This window comes from Balaenoptera musculus, chromosome 15, assembly GCF_009873245.2.
Source record: "Balaenoptera musculus isolate JJ_BM4_2016_0621 chromosome 15, mBalMus1.pri.v3, whole genome shotgun sequence".
NCBI classification, from domain to species: Eukaryota; Metazoa; Chordata; class Mammalia; order Artiodactyla; family Balaenopteridae; genus Balaenoptera; species Balaenoptera musculus.
This window is the reverse complement of record NC_045799.1, coordinates 10,062,226-10,074,526: the sequence shown is the minus strand read 5'-3', so window position 1 is coordinate 10,074,526 and position 12,301 is coordinate 10,062,226. Positions and strand designations below refer to the sequence as shown.

General features: G+C 47.5%; 1 protein-coding gene across 1 annotated transcript in view; it reads right to left on the bottom strand.

The window, feature by feature from the left end:
• Positions 1-12,301, bottom strand: part of ATP9A (ATPase phospholipid transporting 9A (putative)) — a 135,108-nt gene that overhangs the window by 68,419 nt on the left and 54,388 nt on the right. Inside the window, 3 exon segments of the mRNA XM_036824925.1 lie at positions 1,340-1,416; positions 9,825-9,900; positions 10,681-10,761. Coding sequence (XP_036680820.1) covers positions 1,340-1,416; positions 9,825-9,900; positions 10,681-10,761 — 234 coding nt within the window.

The following is a 12,301-nucleotide window of genomic DNA, read 5'->3' as shown; positions in this document are numbered from 1 at the left end:
CCGATTTCGATTTTTTTCTTAATGAATTTAGATTTAGCCTTGGAATCACGTGAGTGGGTTACTGCTGCCTTCAGCAATGCTGTGCGCTGCGTGGCCTCTACCATCCTACACGGCGGCCTGTGAAATGACTCAGTCCCACAACTATGCGCAGCGCACCACGCGCTAATTCCCTATTGCCTGGAAATTCAGGGCACACACCACTGGTGGCCCCTGATTTTTAGGTGCTGCATTCATGAACGTTAGTATTTTAATGGCTACATATTTATTTTGATGTATATTCTTTAAAAATGGAACCAGCACATGAAACCCATCACTTCGCAAAAACATGGCCCCGGATACAGCTAAAACATCAAATAGATGACATTTAGAGTTGTAATAACGATGGTCGTCATGGGGGTTGTAATGGCGGGGTGAAGTGACTGGCATCTGTTCACGGTATTGACAAAGAAAACCACTCTGCGATATTCTGACTCTAAGAAGCTGGGGGAGGGGTGGAGCTGGGAGGGAGGGTGCTGGTGGGAAGGGAGCAGTAACAGGGCCGCCAGGCAGACCGCAGAGCTGACTCCGCTCCCCCTGCCACAGCAGCTCAGCGTGGGTCTGAAGCCAGGTCTACACAGCTTGGCCAGAGCGTGGTCCTTCTCCAGGCCATTTCTACTCTATAAGATGAGGCTGCAGAAGCACCTGTGCTCACAGGCTGGCGTGAGGATTAAATGAGGTGCACGTGAAGGATGCCGCACAAGACGTGGCAAACAGTAAGGACTCAACAGTTCATTTTAAAAGCTTTTAAAACGTTATGTATTCATTTACAAGCAGTCCTTGTTTAACTGCCGTGAGCTTCGCAGATATTGAGGTTTTTTATAAATTGAAGGTGTGTGGCAACCCTGTGTTGCCAGAGGATGTTAGTATTTTTTAGCAATAAAGTATTTTTTAAATTAAGGTATGTACATTGGTTTTTTTGACATAATGCTTTTACTGAACACTTAACAGACTACAGGATAGTGTAAACATAACTTTTAAATGCACTGGGAAACCGAAAAGTTCGGGTAACTTGCTTTGTTGTGATACGCACTTTACATGGTGGTCTGGAATAGAACCATCACCTCTCCAAAGGCTGCCTGTACATACGAATACATATTTATGTACTGTGCGTGTGTATCTGTATAGACACACATACCTATGCACATACACGTACGTGAAAAGATAGTTTGTATAAATGAAGTCACACTGTCAGGGGTTCCTGTTTTTAAATCTAGCTTCTCACCCCACCAACACCAATCATCAAACTACATCAGGTCAGAAAGTTCTGGCAAGGAAACACATCCTGTGACTCTGTACACACCTTACTTCGAGGATTTGAGGTATTCATGACACTCCGGAGTTCTCTCCCCGTGTAGAGAACAACACCCACAACAGTACCTAAGGCGAGAAAAACAACCCAAAGAAATGTGAGTACAGACAGGCAGGCTTACAGACAGAAGAGTCCGACCCGCTTGAGGAGGATATTTTCTCAAACCAGTACCCGCACCGTGAGATGCTGCAAAGTTTACATCGGGGCCAACCAAGACCTATGTCTGCACTGAGGGTAGGAAAGCCCCTAGCCGCATGTGGCCATTCACATTTGAATACAATTAAAGTTAAATAAAATACAGTCCCCCATTTTCACTAGCCACATTTCAGGTTCAACAGCCATACAAGGCCAGTGGCGGCCACACAGGGCAGTGAAGATACAGGGCATTCCCACTATCGCTGCAAGTTCCACTGGTCAGCGCTGGCTTGCGGGGTCCAGCAGCCTCCAACAGCAGGAGAGGTGGTAGAGGCTTGCAGAGGCGCCTAGAACTCCATAAACAATTATGGAGACTTATGAGCACACCTCTCTTATTAGAGCGCGTTCTTCCCAGGGAGTCTGATTCCTTTCAGGTTCGCTGTGTAACTAGAACATTTGGGGGATGTCTGTCCAGATGACAGTTCTTTCCTGAGAACTTCCCCACCCCCTCTTTTCCATCCCCCCAGCATAATTAAAAATAAAAGATATCAATTCTTGTAAACAATCTATAGAAGAAACACAAATGACCAATTAACATTAGAAAAGATGCTTCACCTAGTGAAAAAACCAAAGAAATGCCAAATAAATCATTTTTACTCCCATCCTATTAATAAAAATTCAAAAGACTGAGAACATCCAGTGTGAGCCAAGGTGGGGGAATGGACTCTGTCACGTACGCTGTTGGCTGAGGTGTCAACTGGAATAGTCTATTTTGGAAGGAAAATTGGCAATATCTATCAAAAATTTACATTTGTCTCCCCTTTCCAGTGTGTGCCAGGAAAACACTCCACACAGTGGGGAAGACAGACAGTCAAGAAGGAAAGCAGGACACGGGTAACCACGGAAAGAGGTGGGTACCACGATGAAACGAGCAGAGGAACAGAAGGAGGGGACCGGGGAGGCTGCTGGCGTGTGCTGGGCGGCCAGGGACGCTGTCTCTGAGTTGAGGACATCTGAGCTGAGACTTGAAACATGAGAAGGGGCAGCCCTGCCAAGCGCTCAGGAAAGACCCCAGGAATACAAACAATCCGGTCTCTGCTGGATAAAGAAAAGCCCTAACCTTCTCTCTGCTGGCCCCTCACTCGTGGAACACCAAAGAGGTTTAAACAGAGTTGGTAAAAGAGCCCAACCCCAGACGAAGCGCTGGGGCTGTGTCTCCTGGGGGGAGACACTGAGGTCCCCCCCGACTTGATGCACACAGCATTCTGCACGGTGCAATTCCCTTCCAGAGAGGCACTCAGCAGATGGCGGGCCGGGGAGGGCGCCTCCCGGCTCCTGGGCAGCTGGCAGCTCCCGCGAGCGCAGGCCCGTCCCCCCAGCAGATGGTCGGATGGTGGGAGGCGAGCCTGGGCCTAGTAGGGACAGCCGCACGGCCGTGGCACTCATCCCGGGGTAGACGTGGGTCGGTCTCAATTCCCAATGTCCAGGGTTTGAGAGGGTCCTAATAACAGGGGCCCCCAAGGGCAGTGTCCCCCACTTGGCACCGCCCAATCTCCATGCCTTCAAAGGCTACTGGAAATGCCCTTCCCTGCAACGCCCCCCGTGCCCAAAAGCAAAACTGTCTGCAGGAGATGCGAACCCTGGCCTCAGCCACCCCGAGGGAGCACACCAGCAGCACAGAACTGCATGGCTGTGGTCTGCTCAGTGCTCTTAAGGTTTTGAATTAGGTGCCAACTTTTAAAAGCAGAAACTTTCATATAAAGCATAGGGATTTCTGGCTTCTTCTGGAAAATCGGAAGACCTGGTGCCACTGACTGCTCGGTCCTCACTGTGTCACCAGCAGATGTTGAGCTCGGCCACTCCCTTTAGCCGGGCTCCTGCTCTCCTCTCATCACGGTCCCCACGTAGCCCTTGAAGACCTCCCAACCCGTGCCCCTCCACCCCCCAGACCTCTGACCCCTCCTTCTAGGCTGTGCCCCCTGCGGTCCCCCCTCACCCTCACCACTCTTATCCTCACTCTCACCCTCTGCCGCCTGCCCACCATGGCAATCCTCTCCATCCTGCTGGCTGGGATCTCCCACCGGCCCAGGCTGCTGTGGTCAGGTATTTCACCAAGTCCTTTGGAACCCTCCAGAAGAGGGTGGTGCTGGGGTCAGACCTACACTGTGACTCCTCTGACCCCATCCACAACAAGATAAACCATGAAGCCCAGAGAGAGAGTGTTCAACACATTTACAGCAACTAGACGCTGTTCTGACGTTCGAGCCTGCAATCCTGGGACAAGCCCCAAGGAACAGGGTACAGACCAGCTGGGCATTATCAGACCCATGTGGCGTGACCTGCATGCTGGTCACACACAGCAGGGTCACAGATCCATCTGCTACAGATTGCAGGTGGGGCCAGGGGGCCAAGAAACTGGTCCCCCTCCACAGAGAGTCTGAGAAGAACTGGGATCCATAATATCCAGGCTCCTTCTCTGCCAACACCCTCCCCCGGCCTCCCCCATCCCCTTCCCTATCTTCGCCCCAGTGACCCCTCAGCTTAGCAGCACAGTGTGGGGTTACCATGGCAACTGTATCCTCTACAGACTGATGCCAGCCAATGCAGCTGGACCCTTAGCATTGCCGGGCAAGCTTTTTTATTCTTTACACTTCTAACTGATAACAGCTGAGGGACCAAGACACAGGAGCTGGATTCTAAAGGGAACAGAGAAGTGAAATCTCACATAATTAAGATTACTCTTGATGGTTGCTCCTGGAGTTGAGCCCCAGGAGGAAATGGTTTGCATTTAGTGCCGAGTTTACATTAGAATCAGAGTGCAGTCAGACATCTACTTGGTGAGCAGCAGGGGAAACTGAGGCCAGCTAAGGAAATGGTAACTGCCCAGCTCCTCAGACTCACTCTAAAACATACGTTCACTGAAGGGCGTGGCAAGCAGTGCCACTGGATCAGGAATCACCACTCTCTCTCTCTCTCTTCCCACATCACCAAACACAAAGAGAAGAATTCAGACAAGTGGAAAAATGCATGTTTTAACTTCACAGTACGTTTCTGATGAACTGTTTGAAATCTTTTTTCCATCTTCAAGATCCCAATTTGCCTTCCATTCTCCTCCTCCCAGGAGATGATCTCTCCAAGGCTGTGTGACCTTAGGCAAGTCGCCTGACCTCTCTGAGACTCAATTCTTCATTCCATTAAATGTCCTCATTTAATGTTGTGAGACCAAAACAAGAGAACAGAAGCAAAACACTTGGAAAATAAAAAGTGTCTGATAAATAAGACTTATTACTGTTAATCTCTGAAATTGAGGCTGAGAAGCCTCTTCACTCATTCCCTCCACCCTCCGAATTCTCCATGTTTTCACTAAATCACTTTCCTTCTCACTGGTTTCAGAGGAAATCCAGAGAACTCACTCCCACTTGCTCCCATCTCCTCTGCAATTTATATTAAGTTTAGAGTAAGCTATAAATCCATGAAGGTGGAGACAAGGGTCTTCTGGTATACCACAGCACTAGGACCTAGCAATGGAGCTTGGCATTATTATAAATAAGTGCTCAATAAAGGTCTGCTGCATGGAAAGAAGGAAAGCAGGAAGGAAGGAAAGAAGAAAATTACCAGAATGAAAACCAGACATGTAAACATGTATTTCTTATCGAATATTATCAAAACCAATGCCTAACCAAACAAACCGTCAGTCACCCCTACCCCACCCACCCAGAAGTAACCACTACCCTCACTGCAAGAAATGAAGTGTGCACTGTTCACATTACTGCCTGGGAAGGAGACGGGTATGTCACAGGCATCCTTGAATTTCAGTCCTGCCTCTGCCAGGTACAACATGACACAGGGCTTAAACCCACTCTGGGGCTTCCCTGGTGGTGCAGTGGTTAAGAATCCACCTGCCAATGCAAGGGACACGGGTTTGAGCCCTGGTCCAGGAAGATCCCACATGCTGCGGAGCAACTAAGCCCGTGCACCATGACCACTGAGCCTGCGCTCTAGAGCCCACGAGCCACAGCTACTGAGCCCAAGTGCCAACTACTGAAGCCCGCGCGCCTAGAGCCCGTGCTCTGCAAGAGAAGCCACCGCAATGAGAAGCCCACACACCGCAATGAAGAGTAGCCCCCGCTCACTGCAACTAGAGAAAAGCCCATGCACAGCAATAAAGACCCAACGCAGCCAAAAAAATAAAAAACAAATAAATTAAAAAAAAAACAGACCTTAAATGAAAAGAATCTGCCTGCCAATGCAGGGGACAGGGGTTCGATCCCTGGTCTGGGAAGATCCTACATGCCGTGGAGCAACTAAGCCCGTGCGCCACAACTACCGAGCTTGCGCTCTAGAGCCCACGAGCCACAGCTACTGAGCCCACGTGCCACAACTACTGAAGCGCGCGCATCTAGAGTCCGTGCTCCGCAACAAAAGCCACTGCAATGAGCCCACGCGCTGCAACAAAAGAGTAGCCCCCACTCGCCGCAACTAGAGAAAGCCCGCGCGCAGCAACAAAGACCCAACACAGCCAAAAATTAATTAATTATTAACAAAAAAAACAACCCACTCTGTTCTGATTTCCCTTAACACCTCTCTCTGCTCCACCTGAAGAGATGGGCGTTTGACACAGGATGTCCCCCTCCCAACGTGCATGCTTTATCCTGTGACGTCTCTGTTTCCCATCACACTGTCTCTTTACACAGGGCCACAAACACAACCTGGCACATGTGCCCGGAGCTGGGGTTTGAGCTGAGCTAAGATCCCTTCGCTAGCTAGTTGTCCTAACTTCACTCCTTAAACCAAGATGAATCCCAGATGGAGCAAACATTTTAAAATAAAACCATATAAACACTCCAAGCAAACACTGGTGCACTATTAAAACGTTAGAGCAGGGAAGATTTTTCTCAGCATGTCACAAAAACCAGAAACCATGAGGAAAAACACATCAATAGGTCTGCCTATATAAAAATTTTAAACTTTTGTGCCAAAATACGAATGAGATCAACTGGGAAATAGTAATTGCAATTAAGGTAACAAACAGAAGGACAATATCCTTATTGTCCTTATAAAGAGTTCTTAGAAGTCATTTTTTCAAATGAACCCCTCAACAGAAAAAATGGGCACAGGGCATAAACTGGCAGTTCGTACCTGTATTTTGAGAAATGCAAACAAACCGTAAGTATGAAGAAAGTTGTTAAACTTTACAAATTATTTTTAAAAGGGAAATCGCTATATTAGATATTTATTTAATGTCTATAGGTGGGCAAAAATTTTAAAGCCAAACAGAACATGGTGCTGGTTAAGGTACATTTATAAGATTATCAGAAGAGGGAAGTTTGCCCTGCGAATCAAAATGTACAATGTATACACCCTTTCACTTAGTAATCCCATTTCTATGAAAATGGTGACGACATCAACACTGAGAAATTCTATCTGGAAAAACCAACCGAACAAAGCACATCACAGACAAAAACAAAAGACAAACAATAAACTGTGAGAAAATGTGACTGATGAGAGATGACAACTCGATACCCTTCCTTCTATAAAGCATTCTTACAAGTCAATAAAAAAAAGAACCTAGAAGGAAAGTAGATAGACCAAAATATTAAGAAAGGTCTTACATGTGTAAAGATGTTCAACCATACTCACAAAGAAATAAAAATTAAAACAATAATATCATTTATCACCTAACAGACTAGAGACAAATGAAAATAGCAACTTTTAACTCCTGCATATTAAATACACCACAAAATTTTTTAAAAGCCACATGACAGGGCTTCCCTGGTGGCACAGTGGTTGAGAATCTGCCTGCCAATGCAGGGGACACGGGTTCGAGCCCTGGTCTGGGAAGATCCCACATGCCGCGGAGCAACTAGGCCCACGAGCCACAACTACTGAGCCTGCGCTCTAGAGCCTGCGAGCCACAGCGACTGAAGCCCAAGTGCCCTAGAGCCCGTGCTCTGCAACAAGAGAAGCCACGGCAATGAGAAGCCTGCGCACCGCAAAAAAGAGTAGCCCCCGCTTGCCGCAACTAGAGAAAGCGTGCGCACAGCAACGAAGACCCAATGCAGGGCTTCCCTGGTGGCGCAGTGGTTGAGAATCTGCCTGCTAATGCAGGGGACACGGGTTCGAGCCCTGGTCTGGGAGGATCCCACATGCCGCGGAGCAACTAGGCCCGTGAGCCACAGTTACTGAGCCTGCGCGTCTGGAGCCTGTGCTCCGCAACAAGAGAGGCCGCGATAGTGAGAAGCCCGCGCACCGCGATGAAGAGTGGCCCCCGCTTGCCGCAACTGGAGAAAGCCCTCGCACAGAAACGAAGACCCAACACAGCCAAAAATAAATAAATAAATAAATAATTAAAAAAAAAAAAAAAGACCCAATGCAGCCATAAATAAATAAATAAATTTATTAAAAAAAAAAAAAAAGAAAAGAAACAGACTCACAGGTATAGAGAACCAGTGGTTACCAGTGGGGAGAAGGGAGAGGGAAGGGGGAGGGGCAAGACAGGGGTAGGGGATTAAGAGGTACAAACTACCATGTATAAAATAAATAAGCAACAAGGATATATTGTACAACAAGGAATATAGCCAATATTTTATAATTACTGTAAATGAAATATAACCTTTAAAAACTGTGACTCACTACGTTGTACACCTGAAACTTATATAATATTGTACATCAACTTACCTCAATTGAAAAAAGAAGAAATTTTGGAAAAGAAAAAAAAACCAGATAATAAATTGGATGGGGGCAAAAGGATATGAGGTTTAGGCATCAGAAATGAGAAACTCTTACAAATGATTAAGAAAAAGATAAAAACCATAACAAAAAAATGACTAAAGGACACACAAAGTAACTGACATAGGAAGAAACAAAACAGATATATGCAAAGATGGCCAACCTTCCAGATAACCTAGGAAATGCAAATTGAAACAAATTCTTTTTTAGTCAAATTATTAAAGATTAAAAAGAATAACTAATTACTTGTTAGCAAATGACTTCAAAGTGGAGAAAAGCTGGTGAGGAAGAGTAACAAGTTCAGAGAGACCTGGGTGGACAAGGGGCCAGGAAGAGGCCGAGGTTAAAGGGCTGCGCCTGCCCTGGGTGGCCATGGCCATGGCCTCGGTGTGGCCGGGCAGTGGGCAGTGCAGAATATTAAGAACCAATTTCTTACATCTTTAGTCACCAGGGGAATTGAGAGACAATCTAGATTGTGCTGCAAATACAGGCTGAAAGTGGAAAAACAACACAGCAAAAAAACCAAAAGAGACGGCTCATCTCTGTCCACTGGCTTGAAGTGAGTCTGTGGACGGCAGCCTGTGTGGAGTCTGTGCTGGTCATTCCCCCTCCTTGTCATAGAGCATCCTGACTGAGCATCTGTTGTACTAAAGAACCACAAAACAGCATCAAGCAGAGGAAAGTGGGTTGGTAGGAGAGAGAGGGGGAAAAAAATGGATTCATCCCATGGTAAAGACAGAAAGCTGCCAGTAGTGGAATTACGTTATTAATAGCATATATCATTATATAACATATGTAATATAATAATAACAGCTGCACACTGAGTTCTGCTTCTGGGGCAAAGTGCCTGGGTTCAAGCCTCAACTTTGCCTTTCATGTGCTGTGTGACCTTGGGCAAGTTACTTAACCTCACTGAGCCTCGGTTTCCTCATCTGCAGAGTGGGGACAACACTAGCACCTGCCTGCATGGTACTGTTGGGAGGATTAAGTGAACCGTGTAACCCACAGGAAGGGCCCGGCCCAGTGCCTGACAGATTGGCGGCCCCACTGCTATCACCCCAGCTGCTGCAGGCCGTGCTCAGCCCCTGGAGCCCCTTCTGTTCAGCTTCATACCAGTGTTCAAATCTTTTCCTCCTGCACCTCAACAGGTCATCTCGCAAACTCTGTTTTGGAGCCCAGAGGTCCAGAGAATTTCTGTGTCATCTTGGAGTTTTAAACACTGAGGCTCCATCAGGCCCGTGGCCCTGGCGTGCGCACCAGGGCAGGACCGGCTGGGCGGCCCTCACGGACACAACTTCCAGCCCGAACGCCCAGGCTGACCCAATTTCTGGTACAGATTAGGACGTCAATCTCAAGTGGCAATTAAGGGCTATTCCCAGAGCGGACGCTGTGGCGGAGTCCACAGGCCAGGGCGGCTTCTCCTCCAGACGTCTCCGAACGTCCGAGGGGCAATTAGATGGCCGTTTAATTCCCCGGCGGTGCAGGAGCAAGTGCAAAACACCATCTGACCGACAGCTCATTTCCCCAACTGACAGATGATTATTCTCATTACACAAAAGGATTTTCTTTCCTTTTCAAATCGTTAGCACATTCCTCCGCAAGAGCACCGTACCTGACGCGGTGACTGTGCCTGCCCAGAGCGCGTTCTCTATGCTCAGGCTCTCGCTGATCGGGGCGTCGCTGTCCTCCTGCAAAAGAACAAGTGGACACACGCTGACCCACCAAGGTCTGGGCAGGACCCGCTGGCTGTCTCCAGCCTGCTCTTCACAAGAAGGGAGGAGAGGATGACCCCTGTTTGGAAGCCAACGGCCCAGCTGGGAGAGGCGGGCCAAACTCATCAACTCTTATCCTTGGCGTTTCCGCCCCGGTGAAAAACAATGGTTCACGATTTAAGAAATGCAGGCTTCTAGCACTAAAGAAACATTTTACAAGGTGAGAACTAAAATGTAGAGGCAAGTCGAACAGAAACAGCCCTTTGCTGGTCAGTCTTCGGGCTTCCAGAACAAGAGCAGGAACAATTCAATTTGGGTTCTATAAACCTATTACCCCACAGGACTAAAATAATTCAAATCCAAATTTAATTTCTATTCTGAAAGGCTGGGACGTGGCTTAAAATTTATAACCCTGGCAGATAGGACTTGGAGGAATAAAAGAGGACAGGGGCTCACATGAAAGAGACAGAAAGAGTAACTGCTTTCAGACACCAGAGTTAACGTTAATTACAATAACACTGGTTCCAAGCTGTCAGGTGATTCAAGCTGTTCAGAGGCTGGAAGAAAATCCCAGTGGTGTTGATTTTACTGAGAAGCAATATGTCAGCTTTCAAGGTGGGGCCTTCTGAAGGGAACGTCACCCCACCTGGCACAAAGCAACTCCCTGACAAACACCTGTCAGCACTGCGTAGCAGGGCCTCACCCCAGACATGCGCCCCGCCAGACTGGATTCTGCGTCACACAAGGCTTACTTACTCTGGTGAAAGTCCCCACAAAGTTGTGAATGTCGATGTTTGGCTCCTCTGCATACACATACGATCGAATCTGTAGAAGGTCCTGTTCAATGGGGGTGACATTTTGGAGGTAAAACGAAGTCACTGTATGATTAAAGGGATTTCAGGAAGCATCCACTATTTTTCCAAAGCAAGTGTATTTTCCAAACAGCTCTCAAAACCACGGGGCAGGTGGAAAAAAAAGAGGGAAACCTTCCAGCAAGTAAGTTTAGGAGTCACTACGTGCAATATCCCAAGACACACTGAGACCCTAAAGGGAAGATTCTGTGTTTCTCTGTGTTTACCCAGCATTTCCAAAACTAAGTGACAGCGCAGATCCCCCCTGCGACACTCTGGTTTACAAGAGTTGTTCATACCAACCAAAACACTCATTAGGGAGGGTAGGAGGGAGACGCAAGAGGGAGGGGATATGGGGATATATGTATAGCTGATTCACTTTGTTATAAAGCAGAAACTAACACACTGTTGTAAAGCAATTATACTCCAATAAAGATGTTAAAAAAAATTTTTTTTAATAAAAAAATAAAAGGAAAGAAATTCTGACACTTGCTCCAGCATGGATGAATTGTGACGATACCATGCTAAGTGAAATAAGCCAGTCACAAAAAGACAAATACCATAGGATTCCACTCATCTGAGGCACCTACAGTAGTCATATTCATAGAGAAAGAAGTAGAATGGTGGTTGCCAGGGGCTGGGGGAAGAGGGGGAACCGGAAGCAGTATTTAGTGGGTCCAGAGCTGCAGGTTTCCATGATGGGAGTCTGAAGATGGATGGTGGTGATGGCGGCACAGCAGTGTGAACGTCCTTAACACCACTGAAGTGCCTGTTTAAAAATGATAAGATGGGGCTTCCCTGGTGGCGCAGTGGTTGAGATTCTGCCTGCCAATGCAGGGGACACGGGTTCGAGCCCTGGTCTGGGAAGATCCCACATGCCGCGGAGCAACTAGGCCCGTGAGCCACAATTACTGAGCCTACACGTCTGGAGCCTGTGCTCCGCAACAAGAGAGGCCGCGATAGTGAGAGGCCCGCGCACCACGATGAAGAGTGGCCCCCGCTTGCCGCAACTAGAGAAAGCCCTCGCACAGAAACGAAGACCCAACACAGCCAAAAATAAATAAATAAATGAAATATATATATATTTTAAAAAAATGATAAGATGGTCAATTTTATGTATATTCTGCCACAATAAAAAAGACGGGGGCGGGGGGAACCAAATCAAGTGGTCAGGCAAATTCAGGCCACAATGCCCCTTAGCAACAAGGGCCTGGAGTGGAGTAGAGGCTACTGGCCACGCCCTCAGCAGGCCCTGAGCTCCCTGCAAACCATCCAGGAGGCCCATACGCAGATGTGTGGGCAATGCGGCATCTATGTGCTGATAAATAAAAAAGGCCCACAGACAGCAAGTGAAGGGAAAAACGTTTCAGAATCATAATTACAGCACAATCCCGTTTATGAGAAACCACACTCCACCAGCAAGTGTGCAGTTGTATATCTGTAAGAAACTGCACTAAAAAGGACCTGGGAAAATCACTACTGACTTCACAAGAGCCCCTGGGAGAGGGAGGTAAGATCTGGGGAGG